This window comes from Falco naumanni, chromosome 9 (genome assembly GCF_017639655.2).
Source record: "Falco naumanni isolate bFalNau1 chromosome 9, bFalNau1.pat, whole genome shotgun sequence".
Classification (NCBI taxonomy): Eukaryota; Metazoa; Chordata; class Aves; order Falconiformes; family Falconidae; genus Falco; species Falco naumanni.
The window spans coordinates 18,366,478-18,394,146 of record NC_054062.1 but is presented as its reverse complement, the minus strand read 5'-3'; the positions used below and the strand labels follow the sequence as shown (position 1 = coordinate 18,394,146).

The 27,669-nt window shown below is 39.6% G+C and overlaps 1 protein-coding gene across 16 annotated transcripts in view; it reads right to left on the bottom strand.

Annotated features, from left to right (window-relative positions):
- Nucleotides 1-27,669, bottom strand: part of ABLIM1 (actin binding LIM protein 1) — a 206,274-nt gene that overhangs the window by 39,596 nt on the left and 139,009 nt on the right. For 8 of the 16 annotated variants that reach the window (XM_040605481.1, XM_040605482.1, XM_040605474.1 and 5 more), the window contains exons 7-11: nt 17,269-17,356; nt 12,710-12,768; nt 7,829-7,876; nt 3,554-3,631; nt 649-804 (exon numbers count right to left, since the gene is read on the bottom strand). In XM_040605481.1, the coding sequence (XP_040461415.1) occupies nt 649-804; nt 3,554-3,631; nt 7,829-7,876; nt 12,710-12,768; nt 17,269-17,356 (429 nt within the window). The remainder of the gene's footprint in view (nt 1-648; nt 805-3,553; nt 3,632-7,828; nt 7,877-12,709; nt 12,769-17,268; nt 17,357-27,669) is intronic. The other 8 variants (XM_040605475.1, XM_040605478.1, XM_040605477.1 and 5 more) reach the window with 3 other exon arrangements.

Here is a 27,669-nt window from a genome sequence, read left to right as displayed (position 1 = left end):
TAGATAGGGTTGTGGGGTTTTTTATTATTGTTGCAGGATGGAATAATCTACTAAATGTCAGCAGTTTAAAATGTGAGGCAGCTATTTCCATAACACAACTAACCTGCTTTCCCAGGTGGAAGAGCACTTCAACCTGACCTAGTTCAGATTTTATCCAGTATGTCTGGCAAAACGCTCTGGAAATGTATTTCCCTTCCATATGTGTGAGAGAAAGCATCCCACTGCTCTTAATCCTTTTACTCCCATAGAACGTCACGGTATTCCTCATATTCTGTTGTGAATATCAGTGCTCCACATCACAATGCCAGGTTGGCTTCTCCCTCACCTTCTGGGCTTTGTTGTGCCCAAAGACCATGATACCCGTGTTAGTTATGAGAATGCACCTATGGACAGCCTGTGAGCCTCCCCCCGCCATTCCTCTGCCAGCGGCTGGTGTCAATAGAGGCGTTTAATTGTGCAGTTTTGCACACGAGGCATCATCATGACTGTTTCCATTAAACTCAGACCAAACAGACAAAAAAGCACTGTGAACAGCAACAGCAACAATATCTAGGAGTGTCAATTAGAAACTCTTTCAAAAGAGGATAGAAGCGAAGCAGGCTTTGAATACAGCGTATTAGCAGAATGAGTTGCTTGTCGGTTCATTACCTCTCCAAGACTCTGTCTCTCCTGTCTGTCCTCGTAGGCGGAAGTGTAGAATGGCTCATAAGTAATTAGGTCTGGACGTTCAATGTCATAAATGGCCTTGACTTTGGGAATGGCTGCTAAATCCTTGTAATCAAGGATTTCATTGTCTACTTTTGCCTGAAGGTCAAAGACAGAAGATAAATTAACTTACACAAATGCACTGGTAATGTCTGGTTTACACAATTTATGATTTTTGTGTATTTGTTGTCACACTGTTGCTATGGAAAACCCTTTTTGGCACTCTATATGCAAAGTGATTGCTTCTTGTTCTTCTCCAGCAGGCTTCCCCTGCAAAAGCACACGCCGTTTTCTCACTTTAGGAAAGAACATGGCATATATGGAGCTAATACAAAGGCTTCTGATCCCCCGTAGTGAGCTGGAAATTTCAGCTCTGCAGATTACTCTTTTTGTGGCCTCAGGCAAGTATTTTCACCTTTCTGCTCTTGTTTTCCCATATGTAAAATGTGTGATAACATCCACTTAGTTTGCAGATTACAGAGATTATGAGAGGACTCCATGCAGAAGACCACAGACAGAAATTCAACTTGTAACTGTGCACACGAGAGGAAAAACAACTTATTACAAGGAAATAAAAAGGCAAGCAGGACTATTTGTCAGGACTGGGTATTCAAACTCCCAACCGAAATTACATTGCACTCACCACTCAACCTACACCCAAGCTTCTGACTAAGGCATATGTTACTTACCAACTGTGTACTACATAGTCCTAACATTGTCTTATTTTTTTCACTAAAACTGCAAGGAGCTCTTGACTAGTGAAAAAAATAGAAGTAGGAAATCAGTTCCAAAGACAACTGTACCCATAAAAAGAGCTAGAGAGAGGCCTTACATATAGTTTACATAGCTAACGTCTTTTCTTTCTTAAAACTTTAAAAGAAATCATCATACATTTTTACCTACCTTACAGAAATACATTTGATGAATACATAGGCTGCACACGGAAACAAGGCTGATCTGTTTCTACTCACATTCAGTTCCACTCTTCCCGAGTACTAGCACCTAGTATTTTCAGATTAAAGTGCATTTGCCTTCCCAAGCTCTCCTAACAACCACTGGCCTTGGTGTTTTTTAAGTAATGCCATGAATTAGAAACAATACAAAACTTTTCTGACAGAGAAGTAAGGTTCAAAATAGGTAGGAAATTCACTTTTTAAATACAGCCTCAAATCTGTTTAGATTTTACTCACCAGATATAACAAAATACTTCAAGGCAATTCAACCCTTAAAATACATAGGTATATTAATGTATGTTATTTCTGTAATATTTTTACCACAGTCTGTTAATGAGTTGCAAATATGTCTTAATCCAGTATAAATTACTGTAGATACTTTTGTAGACCCTGGTGTTGCCCTACTGACTGTGCTGTTGAGCAGCAGTTAGATTTCATAAGCTACAGCTTATGAAGTTGATATTACCAGTAGAATGGCAGTTCTCCAAGACATGCTCTGTGTTTTGATAACTGCAGTGTAAACATTTTTACTATATCAGCTGTTTCTTGTTGCTGTTGTTGAAATGCACTGAAAAACCAGTACTTAACTCAAACGCAGGAACTGAGATTTGTAATTTTTTCTGCATTATTATACATGTAACTGATAAATGTCTCTGTCTTACACTACATTTTCACTCATATAATCCTAAGGTTATCTATAAAATCAGTGGTTCAGCATTATGCATAGGTAACAGAAAAGAAAGTTTGACTGCAGTCTGTCTGTTCTTCCCAGCATACCTTCGTTTTTGCTCTCCTCATAAGGGACTCTCACTAACTTGCCTTCCTGTGACTTCCTTCCACAGTTGTTATCTTCCACAGGTTATCTGACAGCATGTTTTATATGAGTACAAAGGTTATATGAGCTTTCAAGGAACATGACTCTTAAATGGATGTGAGTTTTTGGAAGTGTAGGTTATATGCATGGAAATACAGCAAGTTTGAGAAGGCTGCATTATACTGTTATTCACCCAAGTACATCTGGGTTCATGCTCTTCCTCCTTAGAATCGGATTAGTACAGCCACAAAGACGACTTTTTCTTTTTTTGACCCTATAGACTTCTCTGCCAAAAAAAAAAAAAAAAAAAAAAAAGTACTGACATTTAAAACACTGAAATACCTGGAAAAGTAGTATGAAAAGGGGATAAAAACTTTATTCCTTTGAACATTCCAGGCCAACCTTCTGCTAGTGTATTTCCACTTCTCATTTCTCAGATTTTATGGGCTCAAAAGGTACCAGTAATGAGGCCAAGAAGTGAAAGCCATCCTCTAATGAAAGAGGAGGCTTGATTACTCAAGGAATCGCATTGAACTCTACATTTCAGGTAACCACAGATAGTCTATCAGTAGCTTTGCATTTTCAGCACTGTTTAGCAAAAGAAGGACGCTTAATATAATTTTTATTCTTAAATAAAAACCACCTTTCCTTCCACAACCAAAACATTTGACTTCTGAAATGGAAGATGTTGTATCAGCCAGGCTTCTTTTAGTGTAGCTGACCCTCCTCCCCATGTCCTGCAACTGCAGACAGCAGATCTATCGCGAACCGCATATCGAAGTGCACAGATCTCCTCACATAACCCCTAACAAAATCAAATGACCTGTCTGCTTTCTCTCCCTCTTCACATCACCAAGTGACTTCAAGAGATTTATTGTATCTTTCTAAAGTAAACAAGTCCTGGAAAAGGCCTACCCTTGCTCTTGAAATACTGTAGTTATAAAACCTGATGGCAAGAATTTTAACAATTTAATCACTAAATAAAGGCATTGGCATCAGTAGAAAAGTTACATATTTCAGTGTGGAGTATTTCATGTGCAGGCAAGGGAACAGCAGCTTATTCATCAGAAGGAATACTTACATAGATAGTATGGCCTGGAGAGCCAGGTATACTGGAACCTGGTCTGGAATAAATGCTTTCCGATGATGTTCTCGTAGGCTGAAAAAACAACAAATAACTTTTCAGAGCAACCTGAAGCCATTAACATGGGTAATTTTGATTTTAAGTGAAGAAATCTTCATACATTTTGAAATTAACTGAATTCAGGAAAAAATGTCAACACAAATGCAAACATTCTGGCAAATTTCACAATCTTGTGAGGCAAGTGTGCTTTTTTTGTTGGGTTTTTTTTTTTTTTTTTGGTAAGGGAAGGAGTGCTGTGAAAGGGAAAGAGTTTTTCTAAATCATACAATGTAAAAGACTGACAACAATAATGAACAAAATCAAACAACACCTGCCAGAGACACTGCAAGAAGCCATACAAAATACAATCCAGGATAGTCCTGGTGGTCATTTTATCAAAACATTAGTTCACAAACAGCTAAAGGTATCAGTAGTTCAGCAGACAAAATTGTTGAGAGGAGCACAGCACACACATTACTACTTTCCAGATGTTCAATCACTGGATTTCCATTATGAATACAGAACTGGATTTGGTCCTTCTAAGTAGAAGCACCAGAAATCCTTGGCTTGGAGCTGTTCCCTACATCTGCAGCACAATCTAGATATAACATGAAAGCTAAACTCTTGATTGGCATTTCATGTTTCCCCATGTTGCAGAAGTTCTGGTGTTTAATGACAATGTTCAGTGAACTGAAATTCATGAGAACAGTTACACCCCTACAGAGCGAGTGCTGTTACACATCTAGGAGATTTTCCAACACTTCATCAGGACTAAACTGACATGATTCCTTGGAGGAAGTTTCGTGAAAGGAGAGAAAACAACCTATCACAGAGATGTGGGGATCCTGAAAACCTGATGAATTTGAAAAACACCTGTTTGATCAAATGTCACCCAGGCTACTGTGGCAATTACTCCTAAACCTGGCACGCAACAAACACACCAAGGTAGTCAATGATACCCCACTCAACTGAGAAACCATCAACAATTTTTGCTTCCTGACTGACTGCAAAGAGCTAAATCCCATCACAATGCAAGGCATCAGCAGATGACTCCGATAACACTAGTGCAGTGGGATACTTCAAAGACACTAAAAATTAAATCTTGGTAAACAGTCCTTACCTCCCCAGCTTATGACATTGAACTAAGGGACCTTCAGGCACACACTGAAGAGAAACAAGGCTTGACAGCCTGGCTCACTGATTTTTCTTAGGAAATATCTGGACTGAAGAAAACCAGGCTACTGAACCCTTCTTATCTCTCATCATATAATTCCTGAGAGGATCTTTCAACAGACCTCAGAGTATTTCTACCCTTCATTTCCTGGCTATTACATTCCCAGGAAAGCTATTGGAACTATCCGCATAAAAAATGCTCAAGACTAGTCATGGCTTATACAATGAGCTTTCTCTTCACTTCATTTGTGGAAGTGAAATCATCACATTCATGGAGGGTCAGAAGAATAAAAAGGCTTTGAACATATTCCACCAAAAAATGTGAAGATTCAGATCAAACAGAGAGCACATGTGGCCATGGACTGACAAAATCACAAATCCTCTCCGAAGCATGTTTGAGAACACTTTCTCAGCTGGACCTTTATGTGTTTCTTCCTTTTCTCTCTGTAGCTGCAAATTCCTACATCTCAAAAGGGAACAGAAATTTCTCAGCTGCCCTTAAGCTGCTCCCATGATGCAATCAAAGCAAAAAAATCAACAACAATCACTTGTTTCATGGAAATGTGACAAGAATTAAGCTGGAAAACCTGAATGTTGTTTAGAAACACTTTTCCTATTCCCCCTTCCATTCTGCCATTTCATAGCACTGCCTGAGTGGAGACACATGTAGCATGTTACTGCAGTTGCTATGGAAAACAATTGTTTTCATTACAACATAGAGAACAGTATTAAGTAGTTGAGGTACTGTTAGGGGTGCCTGTTACCTCTGGCTTTTGGCAGACATACTTGTCTGTTTTGTCTGCTCAATTTTCCCTGTTGTAGGAAAAAAAGTGTTACAGGCAGTTACAGCATCTTCCCAGCTGGCAGGCCCTCTGGGCTGCTCTTCGCTCTGGATCTTTTATAATCACTTCAGAAAACAAGTTGTTCTCCACCTTTGGTCCACCTCCTCAGTCTCATCTCAGTGTCACTGCTAAAAACCTTTACAGCAAAAGAAAACTCACTTGTATTTATAATTTCTGAATTTACTAAATAAAGTTCAATACCTTCAGAAGACAGTTTCAGTCACGTCCTGCTAACAACTTTCTTAGGTGCTCTTAACCCTGGAGTACAGGGGCAGTTGTCAGACGGACTGGCAAGTTACAGCACCTGTTCTTCATTTCCTCACTGTGTTTCTGCTCCAAGTTACTCCTTACCATCCCATTAACATGGCCATAACAAGCCAGGTATGACACCCTTTAAAACCAATTTTCTATTTTCTGTAATTCTTCCTGTGTACATCCATTTTACCATCTATTGCAAAGCTCCACGCTGCCTGGGCACACACCATTCCTCTCCTGAGGAGCTTAATCCAAGCAGACCTGTTGCTCCTCTACTCACTCCCAGTCTTGTATCTTGCTTAAGTTTACAACAACCTCCTGAAGACACTGCATGAAAAAGAGGACTTTTACATCTACTCTCACCCCTACTGCCTCACTTTACCCTATTTTTTGTTTTGAATTACACACACTGTTTCCATTGCAGATAGTTATTTCCTATTCTGCTGCTTCCCTTGTGGTCTGGAATCCTTCAGAGTTTTGCACTTTCCCCTAAAGACTATTGCATTGCACTTAAAAATATTTCTGCTGCTTGCCTTAACAAACATGCACTAAAGATTCCTTGATATAAGCTGTTCTACTGGCATACTTATAGTTGCTATGGTTGGCTCCTCTCCGAAGAGGCATATAATAGCTCCAGACTGAAAATCTGTGATAGGGTATGGCTTTTATTAGATCATATATTACATCTTCATTAGCAGCTGAGCATCCCTGACCCTGTGTACCACAGTTGTGACTTTGTATCTTAAACAGGTGGCAAGAGACACACTGGAGGCCAAGTTCTCTATTGATGTAACTGCAATGGGGTGTAAATTCCACCTAAAAGGAGAACTGATCAGAACACAGATAAAACAGGAATAATGGCTATCCCTGACGTAACCAAACCTTCAGTGGAGGCATCATGTGAACATCTCTTGCACATATTATTGGAAGAAGACTGGTAAAGAAATTAGAGAAAACATCCTTTAATATGAGCACATTAATTTAAAGGTATTTCCTTCCATCACAACGGTCCTGTGACACTTGTTCTACACTCCCAGCAACAAAACATGTTAAGCTGCCTGACTTCTACAAACAGATCTGGACCGCTCTTTATATGATTACTCTTGTTCTTGAAGGATTTGAATAGAGCTTTTCATAATGCCACCTTGGCATAGAGAAATTTAAAACAGATTTCTATGAAGAACTGATCATCTTTTAATTTTCTTGTGGTGCATGGCCTTTCTCCACATTTTCTGACAGTAAAAGAGTCATTGCTTTTTTTCTTTCCTTTTCCACCCAGACATATGTAACTGTAGTAAATATATCAATAAGGGATGTCTGTACCAGATACAGGAAGTTTACGAAGTATATGAAAAAGATTCAACAGAAATTCAGTTAATAAAAATTCATGCATGTCATTAAAGAAGCCAAAGGAAAGAACTAGGTCACAAAGCATACGAAGTATCTGCAAGACTTCTATTTCCCACTTTATCACAGACTTCTTATTTTCATGGTTTTGTTCTTCATTCCATGCATTTGTCTTCAATGCAAAAGTTCTTTACCAACTTCATTTTCAGATTGGCAGAGGTAACACCAACCATCATGCTCATCCTATTAGGTTCACTGTGAATGTCAATGCTCAATTATCGTATCACCCATGCATACGCTCCAAATTGATTATTATACTATTAGATGGCAAATCTTAAGATGTTCATCTGAATTTACCTCAGTTTGTCAATGTCATCATGCACAGCACATCTTCTAAATAAATAACTTCTTAAAAAAAAATAAATTGACGCTAGAGCCATTCACATCATCCAGATGCTGCTACAATGTGGTGGCTCTGGCGTTCCCAAGTACAGATGTTCAGACTCATGCTCTATAAAAATTTACAGGCAACCAGATCAAAACTGATCCCAAGAACATCTGTCCAAATGGATGCACCATTGTTTAACAAAGGCATCATCAGCATTGTTTACTGTACCTGCCTTAGTTTTTTGATAGAGTTCATTATGCAAGGCGGTGATAATAGCTGCAGAAGAATGAATATGTTTTCACTTAATAACATTATAGCTTAAGCAAATTCTCTAAACCTCAGAAGATACTTTAAGTGAAGCATGTTTATAAATAAACTAATAGAAGACTAGGATGTAATTTATTCTGATAGGCAGACACAACTTGCAATAGCAAGAAATTTGGCTTTCTCATAACACTTGCTACTCTGACTACCTGCTTCATCAACTGCAAGGTTTTACAGTTATTTAGGACTTGGAACCAGGGTTTGGTTCATTAAACACACACTTCCTGTGGATTTCAGTAATTTTCAGCAGCCATGTACAACACCAACAAAGCACCTCAGTGTTACTGCATTCATTGTGCCTGTCTGCTAGTTTAACTGTGCCCTTCTCCTTACAAGAGTATTTCCTTCAAATGCATGCATTCATTACTTCTCTGCCTAAAAAACCTACACTATGTATGCATCAAGAGAAAACTAGAGAACAGGTTTAGTTCAAACTCACACAGACACACATTATTAGTAAGTTACCACTGGTTTTTCTTTCCTTTCTTAGACACAAAGGCCAGGGAGGAGAATGAATTTTCAGCACATAATCACTGAAGGCATGTGGCTACCAAACAAACTTTTACAAGACTACTCATGCAAACGTAGCCTTCATCAAGAGTAAGTCAGGAGGAAAACAGAAGAAAATAAAGTGGGAAGTCCAGAACATACAGAATTCAACAGCAAACATCTCTGAGAATTCACAGGACTTCACCCTACAATTTTCAACCTACAATTTTCATGCAGATTCAAGCCTTTTCCCACCTTTACAGCAACAGCAATGATAGCATCTTTGTGTCCACTCTGAAGAAGAACACTTGAAGACAGAATCTGCCTTGAATTACATGTTGTATAATCAGCATGTAAATCTAAACAGAATGTAGTACTGTCCAAATTTACACAAGAGGATATTCACCTGACCCTAAGGTATTTGTATCCTACACAGTCTACAAAGCAAGACTACTACAAAAAATGCCTTTATTTTGACATGGACTGCTCATAGTTTGCCTTGCATATTTTTCTAATATGTTGGAGAGGATTTGGGTTTTGTAATCCTAAGGCTCCTGGATTTCAATATGGGAAACTCAGACTCGTGCATGCTAAGCTGAGTGCAAAAAGCCACTATGCTAGCCTAAAAGGCAAGTTAAATGGTCCCACAGTTGGCTGTTCTCAGACTTAACATTTCATTCCATAAAGCCTAGGACTGCAGAGACATTCCTCTCCTTAGGAGCACTGATAACACATCTTTACAGCTGTGTTTTCTTGATACCTAGATCTGTAGCTAACAGAGCACGGATTCAAGAGTGGTGAATGCACTGCAACATCTTAAAGGACTGTGCAGGACAAAGGGTACAAGGTTTGCGTTAACTCCCACTGAATCACAGCATTGGATTCAACCATATAACGCTATCCTGCAGACTGCATCTAACAAACATCCTGCCCTGGCTGATGACAGGACTATGTCTACTTTGCAATTAGAGATGTGAAAGCAGCATGAGCAGACAGAATGGAAATCCAGTGGCATGGACTCTATCAGCCTGTCTGCCTACTGATAGGCTGTATGAAGTCCGTACCAGTACATTTTTACTTCGTTACCAGGTGAAAACTACCTCAGGTGTGCCTGCATGCAGTACAGCCATGTGTACCCCCTACACCCAGCAGACACAACTAATAAATAAGCACTGCCCTGAAGGAGAAGAAATGGAAATGGGTGGTGGTTTTAGGTGCAAAGCAAACTCAAGGAAGTCTGAAAGTAGAAAGATAGTCCAGAATCAAGAGGACAAGGTTCTTAGGTTTCCATCCACCCAACTCAGATGTGGATGTGCCCCAGATCAGAGAGAGGCAGATGCTCTCTGGCAGCACATAGAACAAGTCCAAACTTGCAACTTTTAAAATATTTTCCCAACTACAGTATTCATGGGTAGTTGCTCAATACATATAAAAAAGGAACTGATTTAACTGATGGCATTTTTTTTCTGAAAACATGAGCCATTGTTCATGAAAAACTATTTCTTTTTAGCCATCACCTTAAAGTCAGATCCTTTTCACCATTTTAATTTGCTTTATATTTACAGTCTAATTTTTTGTTTTAGAAGAACTTTCTGTAACACTGGAAGAACAATACTACAGCCCCCAAAAGCTCATCTGAATTTAAAAAAAAATGTATTTTTAAGCATTAAACAAAAAATGTGAGAATTAACAAACAACACTGCACCACATGATGCAAAATACAGCGTCAGTAACCATGGTGGCAAGTGATAGCAGGAAAGCTGTGTGGCAATAGTAGTAGCAAGCACAGCAAATGACAATAACGAAGAATCTTCTCAGTAAAGAAGACCGTTATCAACACTATGAAAACACAACAGCAAACCTCTGCAGAGCGTGGCCTGCGCAGAACCAGACTCTTTGGATAAAAGAACTCAGATGAGGAATGCTGTCATGAAACACAAAAAGGAAAAATGAGTGAAAAGGAAAGCAGTTTCCCCAGCTCAGTGGTTAAGCTCTTTTTCAATCAAGTTACTAATTACTACTTGACAGGTAATAATCCATGCATTATGATACCTATGTTGCTTACTGATCCCTGCAGAATCACTAAGAGCCAGGCAGTTGTAAAAAACCTCTAAGCCATGAATATTTTTGTAACATACATATGGTTGCTTTATTTTCTGCTTGTTTTGGCTTTGTAATTTTCCATAAAAATCCAGCGAGGAGAAGATCTAAAGAAGCCATTTTTTTATGAACTCCCTCTCAGATCTTGACCACCTAGAATGCTGATTAGTTTACATCACGATTCAGTTACTGAGAGAAAACAGAACTTGATGAAAACTTCTAAGGTATTTCAACAATGAAAGGGCTTTCTGTTTTGTTTTGTTTTGCTCTATAGGGAAAGGAAACCCAGCAGAGCAAATAGGCCTTGTCACTGGCTTTTTGCAGAACCACCACAAAATCCAGGCCTGACCCTGAAAGTGGCTATATCATGCATTTGTTAACTCACAAACCAGACTGCAATTCTCACATCATGTCTAAATGTATGTCATAAGAAATTGAAAGTCAAAGTACAGTTCATAATTTAGTGGCAACATGTTCAAATAGCACATAGTTCCCCCAGTTTCACTTGTTGCTGTACCTACCTGTTTGCTGCAGAACAAAATGTGTCAGTCAAAGTGAACTCAAACTGATTTTAAGGTAGGGTCTCTGACTTTGCACCGGAGTAGACACTATCTGTGATGTACAGTTGAGTTAAAAATTCTCCATCTCTACAGTACAGTACAGCACAGCGCCTTGTCAATGCCTTTTAAAGGCATATTAAACCTCTGCATTGAAGCTCTCACCCAGGAACAAATCCACCTTGGATAGCTGTGCCGTAACATTTCTCAGATGTTCCCTTAATATGCATTCTTTCGCTTCATTTTCCTGCAAGAATTCACTTAGGCAAAGTCTTACAGGTGGGTGAATTAATTTACTTGACTCCAATTAAAATTTGCTGAGGTAGACGACGACTGACATGCTTGAATGTGTGACAGAAAAAAGGAAAAATATTTGCAGAGGACTTTGGCCATTTCCATGGGGAATGGAAATAAGCCGACTGATGTATAAGGTCAGCTGAAGAAGGTTTGTAAAGGCCACAGTAGTAGTCAGGAGTGCTTTGATCAGACTCTTGGGTCCAAGTGAAAAGCAGGTATTGTACCCCAACCGTTCACTACAAAGCACAAGCGTGCTGGCACTTCAGCAGGGCCAAAACACTGTCTTGTGTTCAAATTATTAAATTAGGAAGAAAATCCAGACTGGCATAATTTTCCCTTTTCTCATGGGAAGTCAGGGAAGAACAATGTGCAAATGCTGGATGGTTGGCCATGCTAGATCACATGCCCATCTAGGGCCACTTCTGCATTATCAGTACAGCCTACACTAACATGAACTGTGCTCAACAAGAATTTATCTGCACATTGCCTACAATCACAGGGAATTCTCTGCAGGGGATATTTTACAGACCAGTGCACCTGAATAAATTCTAAAGGATGTGGCTCCCTGTGCATGAGTCACACATAGAACACAACATACAGGATATCCAAGGTATCTCCATGCCAGTACCTCTTAAGTTTCCTTGTCTGAAAGACATTTTATTCATATGCAGAAAAATTAGAAAAGTTCAAAGGAGCAACTGAGACATCAAAAAAAAGTAAATTTTCCAGAAGATTAATTAGTGACTATAGGCTTAGAATTGCCTGGTGCATGCAAAAAGCTAGGCTCCAGCATTTATTGGTGCAGCATTATTGCCATCAAGGACTTGATCCAGAAAGTTTTTCTGGATATACTGATGTGACTCCAAGGGTAACTGCAGGTCTTCTTGCATTCAAATTGGGATCACTTTAGGCTGGGCTGGCAAAGGAAGGAGAGTCTGTATTGTCTAAATGCTGTAAATAACCAGGCAGAACAGGGGATAACTATAGAGCAATTACACAGATATGCAAAAATACTAAAATATATCAAAGCATTTGCCCGATTCACATTTTCTCCTTCAAAGTCTCTCTCACAATAATTGAGATATGAAGTGTCTTAAGAGACTTTGCCATGTCTGTATGTCAGTAAATAGCACTGTCTTTAAGGCAGTGCACTGAGACACACATGTGAAGGTGGTGAGCCTAAAAAATCAGAAAAATACCTCTGAAGTGCCTCCACGATTTATTCTGCCAGAGCGGTGACCGCAACGCAAAAAAACCATGGAAAAAGTAATTATTTAAAAGCATCATCCAGTTATTGTGTGCACAAAATATCTGGTGTGTCATTGCCATGCATTCAGCTTACCCGTAGCTTATCTTCAGTCTTAGTGGATTGCTTACAGTCGGGATGCCAGACAGTGGAACCTGAGGGAGGAAAAACTTTATTCAGAGCAAAGCAGATGAGTTCTGGTCATGACAAGTCAGTTATTAAAGAGAATCCTCCATTGCATCAGATGGTGAATCTGTATGAACTTTGCAAGTAATTCACATTCAATTCTACCTCATGAGAAATAGAAGTGAAACAAAAAAATATTCAAATCCTTGGCCCATCTACAGCAGTCTCTTCCTGAGGCACTTTGCACAGTATCTTGATTAAAACTCAAACAGCCTCAAGCAGCAAAGAAGCCTGCAAGCATCAGCTGGAGGAACTGAAAGACTCTGGGCAGGACTGAGGGTAAAAACAAAAGAACTGAGCCACGGTTACCTGACCTGTTCTCCCCTTATGTACTGCACCACACATAAAAAGGAAGATCTGATTATAAGTCCATTAATACTGGGAAAGTCCTATGACTTCCTTGAGCAATAGGTGTCATATTCAGTTACTGTAAAGTGTTAGTCAGATCACCTCTTCCCTGCAATTATGCAAAATGCAACAGTAAAACAAAAATTAGAAAATGCACAATGCAGCAGTCAGGGCTGTACCTCACCAACTTCAAAGCCAGTAAGACACAGGTGGTACAAAGCAGCATGTGAAAGAGCCTCTCCCTGGATCACAGCGTACCATACCTGCCATTGGCACACATGTCATGTCTACCCCTTGCTCTGCAGGGTCAGTGGCATGTGTAGCACTGGCATTTTCCCGCTACACATCCTCCTACAAAAGGCAAGGTCTCTGCTGTTTGCATCCCAAAACATGGGATTCTCTCGTGCTGTAAAAATGGAAATATCTGGCTGTCTCCAAGGGCTGGGCAGTGTCAGGGGCAAGGAGCACTTCCATCCCATTTCAGTTCTCCTTTGGAACAGACTGTAAACTCCGATCACTGCTGGGAAGCTGCTGGCAGGTATTAGCCAACTTGAAACGCAGTAGAAGCTCATACTTATTTTTAACAGTGATTGCAGTTGAAGTAAAATTCAAACTTCATTCCAGTCACTGCAAAGCCAATACAGAGCCTCGTCTGTCTGCAGGGGGAAACATCACCTCTTCACTCTGTCCACAAAGAAACCAAACAGAGCAAAGTCCAAGTCTCCTGTGGGTGACTATTAGCTCAAGTGCAGTCAGAGGAAACCTCACCCTGGGAGCCCAGGAGAGGTATGGGTCAGGATCCCTGGAAATTTTGTTGTAACAAACCCGTAAGGGCTTGGTACAGAAGTAAGGACCAGCAGGAATGATTTCACTTCCCAGCAGTACACAATATAAGCATCATCAGGAGACTGGAGAGAATGCTGTGACTCTGGATCAAGGGTCTGAGATGTTTGGCTTTGAGTCTAAGCCGAGGAAGAAGAAACTGTGCATTTGGCATGAGGAAACGGTCAGACAACAGGGAGAAGTGTACCAACTGCCTTCTCTGTAAATAAACAGCAGCCTCAGAGCCAGGACCCCACAGAGCCTACAGGATCAGGAGAAGCATGCATGCCCTAGGAGGTCAGACAGAACCAAGGACTCAGGAGGATGGGAGTCACGTTATAATGCTGATGAACTAAGAAGGTTTAGGTTCAACTCTCAAATTCAGCTGTGAGCTTCGTGTGTGACCCTGAGAAAAATTATCTCTGTTCCTTTGTACTTCAGATTAGTTTCTATTAAACTATCCCTACCATCAAAGAAAAAGCTGTCACTGCATTTTTGGGCAGTATTTAGCACAAACTGGCACAATTTTAGGGACACCTGGGACACCCCAGGAGAGTACTGCAGCTACTGAAAGCGAACAAGAAATGCAAGAGAGTCTGAATGTCATTTTCATGGTGAAACTTAGCTAATGGTTAATCAGAGGTTTGAAATAGGTGACATTAAAAAACTCAAATCAGATAAAGCAGGCTTAAGAAGTTCAATGTAAATATTTTTCATGATCTTGAACTCTGAGCCACCTGCAACTTGTACACTTCATTCATCCAAGCATGCCAACCTATTCTGAAACGCTTGGAACGGTACAAATTCTTAAACTGCATCGCCCCTCTTTTTCCCACCAGAAAGTGTTCAGCAAGTTGTGGTTCTTCCCATTCTTAACAAATGTTTGTTTGCTCACATGGCAGACATCAACCAACATGTTCATTTATTTAGCTTTTTACTTTGTGTTGTTTCAACATACAGCTTTAAAAATCAGTAACTCACATTATTATTTGAACATTGAACAAGGCTGCAAGCCTGTGTGAGAATCAACTGAAACATCCCTCTAAATGCTGAGCAACATCCTAGCTCAGCAACAGTCTTCTGGGACAGTCCTTACAGTAAATATATTACTAGGAGGTCAATGGGAAAGTGAAAGTTTCTGATGCTGCTTCTTTTTCATTTTCCTGTGTTGGAACAGGGCAAAGCCAGAGTGCTTCTGCTAGCATTACTCAAACCAGTCTTAACACAGAAAACCCCCAAATAGGCTTCTTGTTCATCCATTTGCAGGTTTCCCACACATTTCTGATACAAGGGGCTATTACAAACCTGCCAGGTCTCCCTATTACACAAAGCAATGCTTTTATGTCCTGTGGAAAGGACAATTAGAAGTGAGATGGAAGCTGAAAATATACTTTCATATATTTTATCCATAATGTGATTTTGGTTCTAGCTTTAGCATTGTGGTGTTTTATTTTTATTTCAGATAAATACTTGGAATCCTGTTATTCTACACCCTAGGGTAAATGGTTTGGACGGAGTCAGGAGATGTATTTCAGCTGAGAGCTCTGCACAGGAAAGGCTTTTAGGTCCCTAGCACTTACAAGCATGCTGAATTAAGCAAGGAAAGCTTTGGCAGGATGGTCTGGAGCACACTCAGGAATAATGTTTAGTCAGGAAACAGCTTGACACTCTGAAACAGAGTGAGCATGAAGAACATTAATTCAAAAACACAGAAAGGGAGATAACAGCCAAGAAAAGAATGATGGCAGATCAAGGAGCCTCCTTTTTCCTATCACCTGAACTTGGCCAGGACAAAATCTAGCCCTGTTTAAGCAGAAGCAATGCCTTCTGTCTTATTTGGATCTGCAGAAATCTACACCACAGCCTGCCCAATCAAGATGATCTCCCACTCTCTGATAGACTGATGGAAATGGCATCAGTTGCAAACAGCTGTTATTAATAACAGCAAAGGATGAACTGGTGGCTCATCTTGAATTCTGCCTGTACTTTATCATATGATGATGTGAGGAAACTAAGATTGTCAGGTGCTGTAACTGCTGCTTTCAAATTAGTCTTTCCAATGTGCCATCAGAAAGCAGTACTTCTTACCCAGCCCTCTTTCAGCCTCTCCTTGCTCTTGCAATGCAGAGCTGCTACACAACTCAATAGCCAGTTCTGTGCACAGCTGGAATAAGATGACTGCGGTGTAAGGTCAGCAAGAGATGAGAGAGATGGACTGCAAGGGAGGACAAGCTACAAAATAACACAAGTTAGCTTCAAAGGAATTCCTTAACAATATTATCTTATTCTGGAATTCCTCCAGAAAGAATCTCTCCTCAAGATTTCAAAAGATGGCTGCAACCACACTTGCATTATTTTTTTCCTATTCTTTTACAGCCCTTTCAGGTATATCAAGCAAGTTTTCTAACATAAGTACAACATATAAAATCCCAACATGTATCTCCCTTTTTCACCTTGATTTCTGGCTTGCATAAACATGTATTATACATCTTTCTACCAACATTAATTGTAATACTACCTCAAGTAATAAAAATAACCGTAGCTGTATAGTTAATGTGCTACCTTCTCATTGAGTAGGTAGAATTCAGATCAAGGATACTTTTCAATCAAAGAAAAGAGCATGTTCTTTTTTATGTGAAGACCACCAAAAAAATGTGCTTGGCAATACCTGCAAGCGTGAGAGTGTTATTAAGAAAGTGGAGATGAAAATTAACATAAAAGAAAGAAGTGACTGTAGAAAAACATAAAAATAAAGTAAATGGGAATAAAAAGAGACGTGACCAGATAAAAGGGAAGCAGGCAAGACAAACAAATACGATTAAGAACCAGAGGAGACACTCTGTCAGTGCGCATGGGGAATGAGACGTACATGATGCAAAACAAGCTCACTGCAGCCTCTAAATGCTTTCCCATTGCCTTTTACTCTGGAGAGTGATCCAGAAGAGCACAGAATTCAGGGGAAACCCTCTCACTTTGCTATCTCATATACCAGTCTGTGTGGTAAGCTACCCATGAGATGCCAAATTAAGAGGCAGCCTAATAAGTTTCCTTTTTGCTACACAGCTTTTGAAAACACAGTCTGCCTCAGCTAGGGTGTAGAGTCAATACAAAGCCATTGTTATGGCCACCTACTAGAGTGAAAGGGTTTCAAGTGAAAAAGTACAAGAGCATTACTGAAGATAGGATGGCTATAGCGCTCTTTGCCTGTATTAGACAGGGATGGTTTATAAACTCTTGAGGTCTGTAACAGAAAGATTACAAAGTCTGATTTTCTTGTTTTGGAACGGAGACATCCTTACCTTGCAGATACATTTCTTCTCCTTCCGTGAACATTTGGTTGCACCTGCTGCATCGTGCACAGCTTGGGTGATAATGCTTGTCACCAGCCTAAACAAAAACAACAAAGGGAAATGAGGGACAAATGCATTGCACTGCTTTGTGAGCACTCATCATTTGCTGACAAATGATTGCCATTTCTCTTCTAGTTCACCTGTTACAGTTAAATATTGCCCTCACCATTCAAAAACAGTAATGAGAATGCAAGATCTGCCATACTGCTTCAGTTAGAGGTCTATCTAGTCCAGTACCCTGTCCTCAACGGAGACCAGCAGCGACTACTTGGGGTAAAAGGTTGTAAGAAATAAGAAAATACAGAACAGCCTTTTCTCTTCTTCACACCTTCCCATTCAAGTAATCAGTGGTTTAAGGACTTCCTGGCTAGAGGCTACATCACAATCTATCTGTTCTCCACAATTTGCCCAACACTGTTTTAAATCTCCATCTAAGTCCAAGGCAATGAATGTCACACTGCAGTTAGATATTTGTATTACTGTCACTGCCTATAAATTTTCTGTTACATCAACTGGCACTTGTATTTGCAGTAAAAGCGAAGAACATCAGTTATCAATTTATAACAATATACAATCTCTTCTTTCCTGTTTATCTTCTACCCACGTTGACAAATCTAAAATAGGTTCTCAAATTAAATTCCATGTGAACACAGTAGACAGAAAAATTTAGATGAAAAGAAGTAGTAGTATGTACTAATTTGCCAAATACTTCCAGAGCCTTAGAACTGCAGGATGAAGGAACAGTGGCCAAAGCTGTGTCACTGTAATACAAATATATGGATCCTAAATTTGAGTAGCTTCCCATGGTTCTGCAAGTCTCATTGATTCGTGATTGACCTTTGATATACGCATTCTATTTATTTTCTATATACTACTGAATAGATATACACTATACACAATACGTGCATTATAGCATATTCATGTAAAGAAAATAGGCTTTAACATTATTTTAGATAGCATTAAGGTTCTGTTTATTCTGGTAATTTCAAGATTTATACGGGAATCAAGTCTTTAGCAACACTGAGCTTCAGCTTCCCAATCTACGAAGGTTAAATTAACATTTAATGAACTTCATAAAATATTTTTGAGAAACACTACTAAGGAAAACCATCACAGAAATTTATTCCTCATGACCAGTCCTGAGAATAAAATGACATAATCACCTCTTCTGTGAAGCTTATGAATGAAGTCTGGAGGCTCAATAGCCAGGATTCATGGATCATGGGCTACGTAGGGCAGCTGGATGTGTATATTCTGCAGAGGACACGTCCCAGGTAACATAAATGAAAGTACAAGCTGTATTATGTGTTATAACAATACAAAAACCTTTAATAATAGCTGATAATGAGAGACCAAATTTTTCATAGATCACCTTTTCAGGCTCAGCAGCTATCAATTTTTAGCCTTCTTCCACCATACTGTTCTCTTAAATGACTTCAACTTGGACATACAAATCCTCCTTAGCTGATGAAGCCAGACTGCAATGCCATTTTAAAAGCCACTGTATACTGTTTACGGAGGACTTTGAAGGCTCCCTTAAATGTGGGGGTAATAACGCTGTGCGATAGTCTAGAACAAGAAAGGTGGCAGAACATGGCCATTGCATTACACACTGTGTCCATCAAGCTTAAAAAAACCTCTTGCACTTCAAAAGGTAAACTAAAAAGCTGGGAGGTAGGGAGGTATTTGAAGCACCAGTTGAACACAATGCACTGAGCTCCTGTACAACCCCTTTTCACACAGCTGATGCTCCAACCTCTTCACAATGTGCACAACACCCATTTGCCTTCACTTTATCAAGATGCCTTTGGGGAGTTCCTGAAGCCAAAACTGTACTGTTGCTCATAGGTGTCAAGGAAAGCAATGGTGGGTATTGCAAGAATTACTCCAACTTGGGAGCTACAAACACAGCTGCACACAAGCTGACACAATGTGCCCCAGAAATCCAGTATAAAAGTACCTGCATCAAGCACACATCCAGCTTTAACCCCACAGCAACAGTACTTCAAAAGCCAAGGATTATATTTTCTGAGTCCACCCCACTCTGTCCTCACTCCCCGCAAGACTAACTTTTATTCTCTGAGTGCTTGTAGAGCTCTAGTCTGATTAAATAAATGTTTTCCTCTTTGGTGAACGTGAGAGCTTGAGATTTCCTATTACTCATGCCTTCAGTTCTGTCCTTCCTTCCAGAATAACAGCGAACAAGAGCCAGAGAGAACAATAACAAGAATCCCGCTAGGAGAGCTCACATGCCAGTGGGTCTGGTAGAGGAAGAACTAATTACCAACAGACATTTTCTGCTGGCCAAAGGACACAATTAAGTGCATATTTGTTGCATTACATTTGCACAGCTGCACTCATTCTCCATTCAAAGCCATCTTAGCATTCACCTGACAAACAGCTATTAAACATGTAGAAAGCTTTACTTTTCTAATACTATCTAAATACCACAAAAAATGCTGTACAGTTAAGAGTAAAAGTGTGTCATTCCCCCCCTCCCCTTCTTTTTCTTCTTTGTAAAATTTTTATGAACAGGTATAATAGGCCCATTTGATAGACAAACCTAATCAAATATTTAGTTCTGCCATGACTCTGAGGAGAATGACCTGATTTCTTATAGTCTCTTAAGGAGTAAGGAGCAGAAGAGAGAATAACTTGGACTCATCTTTTAAACCCCTTAAGGAATGTTGTGAATTGTTAAACAGGAACTGTGGCAGTAGCCTATCATTTTCCAGTGAAGCTTTATTTTAATTACTTGCAGAGGTCAGAGAACCTTCAACCCTGTTTGATGTTCAGCATAACATCAAATTCCATTGTTTCCTTCTCTGCAGGCTTCTGTGAGCTCACAAGCAGCTGGAACAGCAGAAACACTATGAAGACCAAAATCTGCCTCTAATAACATCCTGACCCAAAATGTCCACTCATTTTTCCCAGGCTTTTATCTGTTTAGCAAGTCACTACAAATATCTATGCTTAGATACAGAAGTAAGTGCAGCTTACCTGGCTTCTAAAGGACTTCAACATCTACCATAATTACTACAAAAGGAAGGAAAGTGTAAAGTGATTTAAATGCTGAAAAAATTCTCAGCTGATAAATCCTTGTTTGATACGTATCTTTAAAACTAGGACCTTCTAAAGCTGTTTTTAACACTACTGTCATAACATCTCAATAGAAACAGCTCTAGGCAGTCTGTCCTATTCAACCTGAGACAGGATGGAGCAGTGGGAAGCTGAGCTCACACTGGGAGTTCCCAAGCTGATGGGGCTACAAGACAGAAGACTGGGGGAAAGTGGGAAATGGAGCGTGAGGCCATGACTGTAAATCTGAATGACAACATGCAGGCAAGAGATATGGAAGACCCTTGGCGCCATCCACTGATTGCTGTGCTGTCTTGGGTAAGCCAAAACTGCATCTGCCCTGCTGCTATGAACACTTGCACAGTTGATTCATGCCCACTTTCTGATTTTTATACAAAAAATACTTCCCAGCATTCCAACAGTGACTGCCAATGTCATGCTAGCATATTCCTTAACAGATGGACTGTAATATTGTAACTGATTAGTATTAATTCCATCAGCATACAGTATTGTTATACCCATTAGTTGCTGCTAATAGCAATGCAATTAGTAGCTGTGTGTAATATAATTTTTCCTTATAGCAAAGATGTGAGTAATGATTCAGGCTAAAACCCCAGTTGTGCAATTGCTCTGTTGGCATGAAGAAACAGTCCTCATGGCGGCTGAATATCAACTGGACTTACTTCAGTAATAAACTAGTAGTTGTGACTGCAGTGTCAGCTCTGCTTTCAGTTCTTACTTTCCCGCAACATCCAATGTTGAGCAAGTTGCACACAGGTCTTTATGGCAGCTATTCATTCTGACTTTGTGGGACAAATCCACCTACTGCTACACACCGAACCAAAGTTAAGAACTTTGTATTATTTAAACAGTTAACAGCAGGAGGTCGTACAAAGAAGGTAATTCCACCCTAAAAAGGTAATTCCAGCTAAGAAGTGTACCCACAGTAGCCCAAAGTGGCCAGTTAGAATACTGTGAGCTGTACAGAGGAGCAAAGCAACAGCAAACACATCTTTACTACCTATTGCCAGCATTTCAACATCATCTCTGTTAGGATCCTGGGTTACATTTATGCACAGAGAAACCTAATTCCAGTGACTGAACATGTGGTTAATCAGAAACAATCTAGAGGAATGCACTAGATTTTATTGTTTCATTCTAATACAGATCTGTTAATTCACTGCCTTCATTACCCTTATTTTAGGTGCACCAGGGCAAAATCCAGTATCCACAATTTAATTTTCTTATAAATCTTGTTTATTGCAGAGATGTTTTTTTTAGCTTCTCAACAGCAAGTATTTGGCAAGGCCTGATACAAAACCCTCCTCTATTTCTTAACAATGCTGGAACAGGTCCAGTTCGTAAGTATAGGTGTGGACCTTCTACGTCATCTGTAATATTTAGGCTTCACAAAGCATTAGAGAACTAAGTATTTCTTCATCTTGTATGCATTTTGTCCAGCACAGATGTTTTGACATGAAAAGATACTTCATCTAAAGGACGTGATTAGATGCACGTTCATATTGCTCGATTAGTTTGGAATCGGAATCAATCAGCAAAGCTACTTTACAATATCTTCACACAGCACCAAGGGCATTTTCAAACAGCCTAATACTGGCATAACTATAACTTTGTCTCACCCAGCCAGCAAAAGTTCTCTACTGACTACTGAGAGTGTTGTGTAGGTCTGCTGAGCTCTGCAGTTGAGAGACCAGTCTCTCTGCAGCAAGGTGAGAAAGCCACTTCAGCCACAGCTGTTAGCCTGCTGAAAGCAAAGCAAAGCTCTTAGTTTGGTTTGCTGCTGAGTGTTAATTACAAGGCACACGTCAAGGGACAGAAGTCTTGTGAATTATGTTCTGGATGCATATGATATGCAATCTTCCATGACACCAGAAATCTCCCACTTTCCGAGTAATCTAGGTCACGTTTTCTTTTGTCTGGTGATAACAGGACCACTGAGTTATCAGGAATATATGAGTTCAAGAATGAAAGACAACCATCTTTGTCCCTTTAGCTTTCTGCATGAAGTGACTGTTAGTCCCTTGGCCTGTCCCTCTAGGTGAACTTCTAACAACACAGCTCAACGTATATGGATTAGCAGATCACGTTAACTGAAGCAGTATTTGCAGTGCCGCAATGGTATCTCCAAAACAATGGGAAGTATCTTGGAACACTGAGATATTACCAATTTATTTAATGAGAAACAACTTAGTAGAACTATAGCTGACTTCAGCCTGCTGAGATTTAGCTAGAAAAGTCAGTAACAAACCTTCTTTTTATCTTAAAAAAACCACAAAATAATTATTTCATAAATCAGAAAGTCTTGCACCTGACAGCAGGTAATAAATACGAGACCTCATCCTAACATAAAAAGATTATTTGCATTCCCCAAATCAGCAATTATCTCCATTCTGATCATGATTTGATTGCATGTATAGACCGACAGAAATAAAGAGCTGTGTCATATACACATATATATGTGTGTGTGCATGTGGAATTTTAAAGGAAGATACATATTACTAGTTCTTAAAGTAACCATAAAAGGATAAACCCAGGAATGTTTAAGACAACCTACTGAACATCTCAAATTATCTACTCTAAATTACAAACAAGAAAGTAATCATGGTCCATATGTTCAATGCACAGAAAAAAAATCTTAATTGAGTTACTATTAACTAAAAAAAAAAATAATCATCAATGGCTAAGTCACTAAGAAATAAAGACAACTGATAAGAAAGCTAGAAACAAAGAAATAACTATGGGCAATATGTTTAAAGACAGTAAGAGTCTATTTAAAACATGATTAAAAAAATCATGATCAGGCAAAGATCCCTTGTGCGCTGTGGATAAAAAATGATGAAAGCTGACACAGAAAAGGCAGGAGTATTCGCAAAGCGTATCTTTATGGTCTGTATTTGACAATGCTGAAAGACATTTTTCCTGTTTGATACTATCTATTGAACAAGATTTTTTTTTAATAGTGTTTGCCATGAATCAACGTTTACAAATTAGAAGACTTGAATAATTTGTACTCAAGAGTCTTAAGAAAACTACAGCTAGGCAGTTCTCTGGCAGATGGACGTGTTAGCAGGGGAGGCTCAGCTGAGCCAGATACCTCAGAGATCACTTCCTCCTACCCACAGCATGAGGTACCTCTACTACTGGCCAGGACAAGAATATAAAACCTTTCCTGGTAAATCTGCTGATGACTCAAAGACAATGCTAATTTAAGCTATCTAAACCAAACAAGTATCTTTTAATAATCTAACGTAATACGCCTGCAAATCAAGAAAGCAGGGCCCTGTGAGACTGTGGCAACAGCAACTGAAAGAGGCGGTTTGAGAACATCATTAATAATCTCCCAGAAGAATGCTCTCAAGGTACCTGAAAGGCCTGGCTCTTCTGATCATTTAATGTATAAAAAGAATATAAAGGAAAAGCAGAAAAAAGGTTTTGCTTTTGACTAAAGATACTGCAACATCATCATTATAACACTGATGAGTGTGTACATGTGGAGTTACAGAAGAGACTTCAGTGGAGAACCATTAAAATAACATGAGTCTTCAGCTGTGAGTGAAACAATTATTCAGAGAGAGGCTTCAGCGATGACTAGATCACAATGGATAGGTGATTAAAAGCAAAGAAAAGAGATAACAGCAGGAAGGAGCATGAGCTTTTCAATTCAATTGGAAAAACTATGACAACATCAAAAAGCTGAAGTTTGACAAATTTAACTTCAAAATAAGGTGAAGTTTCTAAAAAGTAAAGGTAATTTAAGCAGCAAGAGGGAAAATTTTTGGCCTTACAATCGCTCTGGAGTCTGCCAGGACAAAGCAGGATAATCTCCCTAAGGATAAGCTTTCTGTGTTGGTTTCTGTGGAAAAGCTCTATGATTTTGAAAAGAGATGGGCAAGCAAGATGATTTTAGCCACTCCTCTGACCTTCAAATCCATTCCAATGGGCTCTACATAGAGAAAAGCTTTTACACATGCATCAGGCTCCTCCTAAGCAGCACAGGTCTGGACCAAACCAGCAGAATAGTTAAGAGTCTAAGGTTACACTGGAAAAATTTCCAGTAGAGCTGAATCAGTTGACTGAGACCCATCTAAGCCAAGCAGCAAAATTCCTGGTATAGCAGGGGTTTTGCTGTTAGAAGGGAGCTTTTGTTGATGTGGCTTGTGGTTCAGAGAGACAGCTCAAGTGCAGCACCAGGTTCTGGGGTTGAGTGTGCTGACCCAGCGAGTCCAGCAGTACGATAGGGCTCTCTAGTATGGGGAAGGTTGAGAAAACAGGTCAATGTAGCAGTAGGCAAAACTCATGTTAACTCTTCAGTGGGCAAGTGCAAACCACTTTCTAACTGGTGAAGCAAGCGCGAGTTTGAGAGATGAAGAAACTCACCTTGGATCAAAATTCATGCTTGCAGCGGAGCCAAGCAGAGAACTCAAATTCTCAGACTCCCAGCCCTGCTGGACCTCCATGTAGCACACCACAAGACCTAAATAATTGCAGCTGATCTCCTTGTTAATCTAACACAAAACTGACTTTCCAGTTTTCTGTCAGAAGGCTGTTTCAGGAACCATGCAACCTTTGGCATGCGATTTAGCAAAGCCTGCTCTCCATTCCGATGTCTGCATTCAGTTCAGAGGGAGTGTCCCAAGAACAAAAGAGAAATAAAAGTTGTGAGGGCCAAAGGAGGGAGGAAAAGAAACTAAGCCTGAAGTCAGACCCAGGACATCCGTAGAATATAACCAGAAAATATAAAACAAAGGTAGTCCGTAAGAAACTAAGCAGACATGAAGGACTCTCTTTATGCTAATTTGTACCTGGGAGACTCATAGATTGTTCTAATAGGAAAACACGTTTTTCTTTTAGTACCTAGAGCCTGCTCTTGTAGCAAACTGATCCTAAAAATCACTGTCATTATGACTATTCTGATCGGCAAATGCTTTAAAAAGCCTAAAGAATGGGTTTTATCCTTGATGAACTCCAATGCTACTCACTACCTTTGACAGTTTCTTCCAGAAAGAGGTAACAACAAGCAACAGATGACAATCTAGGGGAGGGAGAGATTTTCTTCAAATATTTTTCTCCATAACCACATTGCTCTTGACTCCAGTCACCCATATATAATTATGAGCCTGGATGTGACTACATCCAGACATTTCTCAGGAATCCTCATTTTGTAATTCTGGCCAAAGTGTTTACGCTACACTATTTTAAAATGGAAATATCAAAGAACATCAGGGTAACCAGTGGACAGTTAGTGCAGAGAAATAGTTGTCTCTTTTTCAAATAGACTAACTTTGAATCAATGTCAGCCCACAAATACGTACTCTGCTAAAAGCTGAGCCTTTCATTTTTGGCAGAAGTCCATTTTTTGTCCTATTTGTCAGTTTTCTCATTGCTGATAAATGTGATTTCCAACTACAGATGCAAAACTATGCAAGTATACTTTTGAATTCTCACTGGCATGAACACTCCGTAAGAGTATGTTTGTCAGAGCCAAGATACAGGAATTTTGCTTCCCACCTTGTTTTCTTCAGCTCTGTATAAAATCAACATTTCTAGTTACCATGGGAAAACTATTCCAACAAAATAACCATGATATAACATATTACTATGGTGATGAACAGGAAAGAGGTGATGGACATGAAGGAGAAAGGGATACCTAACATAATTTGCTGCTATTCAGTTTTCAACAGAGTACAGGGTCTCCACGATTGTTGCCTCAGCAGCAGTAGTTCAAGGGTGCTGCTGAGATAAGTCTGGATAAACTCTTTTACTGCCTCAGTTCTTACCCTCCTCATTGCTAGGAAAAAAACATTTTCCAGCCAACATGCAACTACTTTACAGAATTCAAAGCAACAGCAGATCGATCTGTATGGATAACAAATCTTTTTCTCCAAATCCTACATGTAAAAGTCAATTCTTAACATTTTAACTCATATTCAAATGATTTATAATGCTCATTCCAGAGACCTCTGTAAACCACAAAACATCCTAAGCTAGTTTCACAGACAGTTTCAATGCCAGAGTATCCGTCTTGCTGGTGATGAAAAGGTGCTTCTCTTCCTGTGTCCTATTTTCCCCTCTTACAAAGAAAAAGGCTTGTCATAAGTGTCATGCACACCAGGTATCTATCCAAAGAACTATTAGACCTGTATAATTTTTTACTGTAGTATGAGCATGTAATTAAAATCTACCCATTTTGTGCTCCAGGTGGCCATTTCAAACAGATAATCACCCACAAAATACTCATGTGTATCCTATTTCTTCATCTGTAAAGCACCTGCTTAGTAAAGACAGGTGCTAGTTCTGTGGATTTCAAAGTGCTTACAGATTCCAGACATATCCTTTGGTTCTGTTTCTCTTTTCTTCCCCCTGCCCCCTGGAAAGTACCCTGACAAAGCAGACAAAAGAGGGGACTGAGTCCTCCCTGAGTGAGCAGTGAGCACAATACCAGGATGGAGCCTATTACAAACAGGTGACAGCTACAGGCTTGCCCCAACAGGCTGGTCTCCACTTCTCCAGTTTCAAACCTGTCATTGCTGCATTCCTCCCAATAACTACTTTTCACAGGGGACATGTCTACATTCTATCCTGCTCTTTCTAGAAGCCAGTAGCAAACTCTCCACTGAAAGCAGGACTTAAAGCAGGACTTAAAAATGAAAGAGCACAATCCTGCAAAGAAATATTTCACCACTTTACCCATTCTTTGTGGTGATCTCAGTCTGTGAGAAACAAAAAGCAGCTGAAATAATTTTATATTGCTACAGAGTGCATTCTCACCCCTATCCCTACAGCCCAATCGACGGTAAGACTGTGACACTGGAGGAACTTTTGTTTTCAGTGAAAGTATTTTGGTGCAGGGATCATTATTAATTTTGTATCTCTGACGTGGATGATTGTGAGCAGGTAACACTAGCACAATGCAAAGGTTTAAAAGATGAACAGAAGCAGCAATATGAGCTACAAAATAAAAATAGAGTATTATGTTTTCCGTAAAGCAGTCTGTTCCGAGAGGAGAACAAGATGTGCTCTGCAGTGACAACCATGCCATTGAATTCTTAATACAGCTATGTACCAAGTAAAATAAAGTCACTCAGGTAAGTTACTCTTCTACTGAAAGCTGATACATATTATGTGCACCTTTACAACATGAAAAATCTACTTTTTTGAAGTATCTGTTGTGTGTTACTGGAACACATGCAACGCCTGAGTATCACAAAGGCTGTTGTTGGTGGCAGGTATACTAATATAAATGCCTCTACT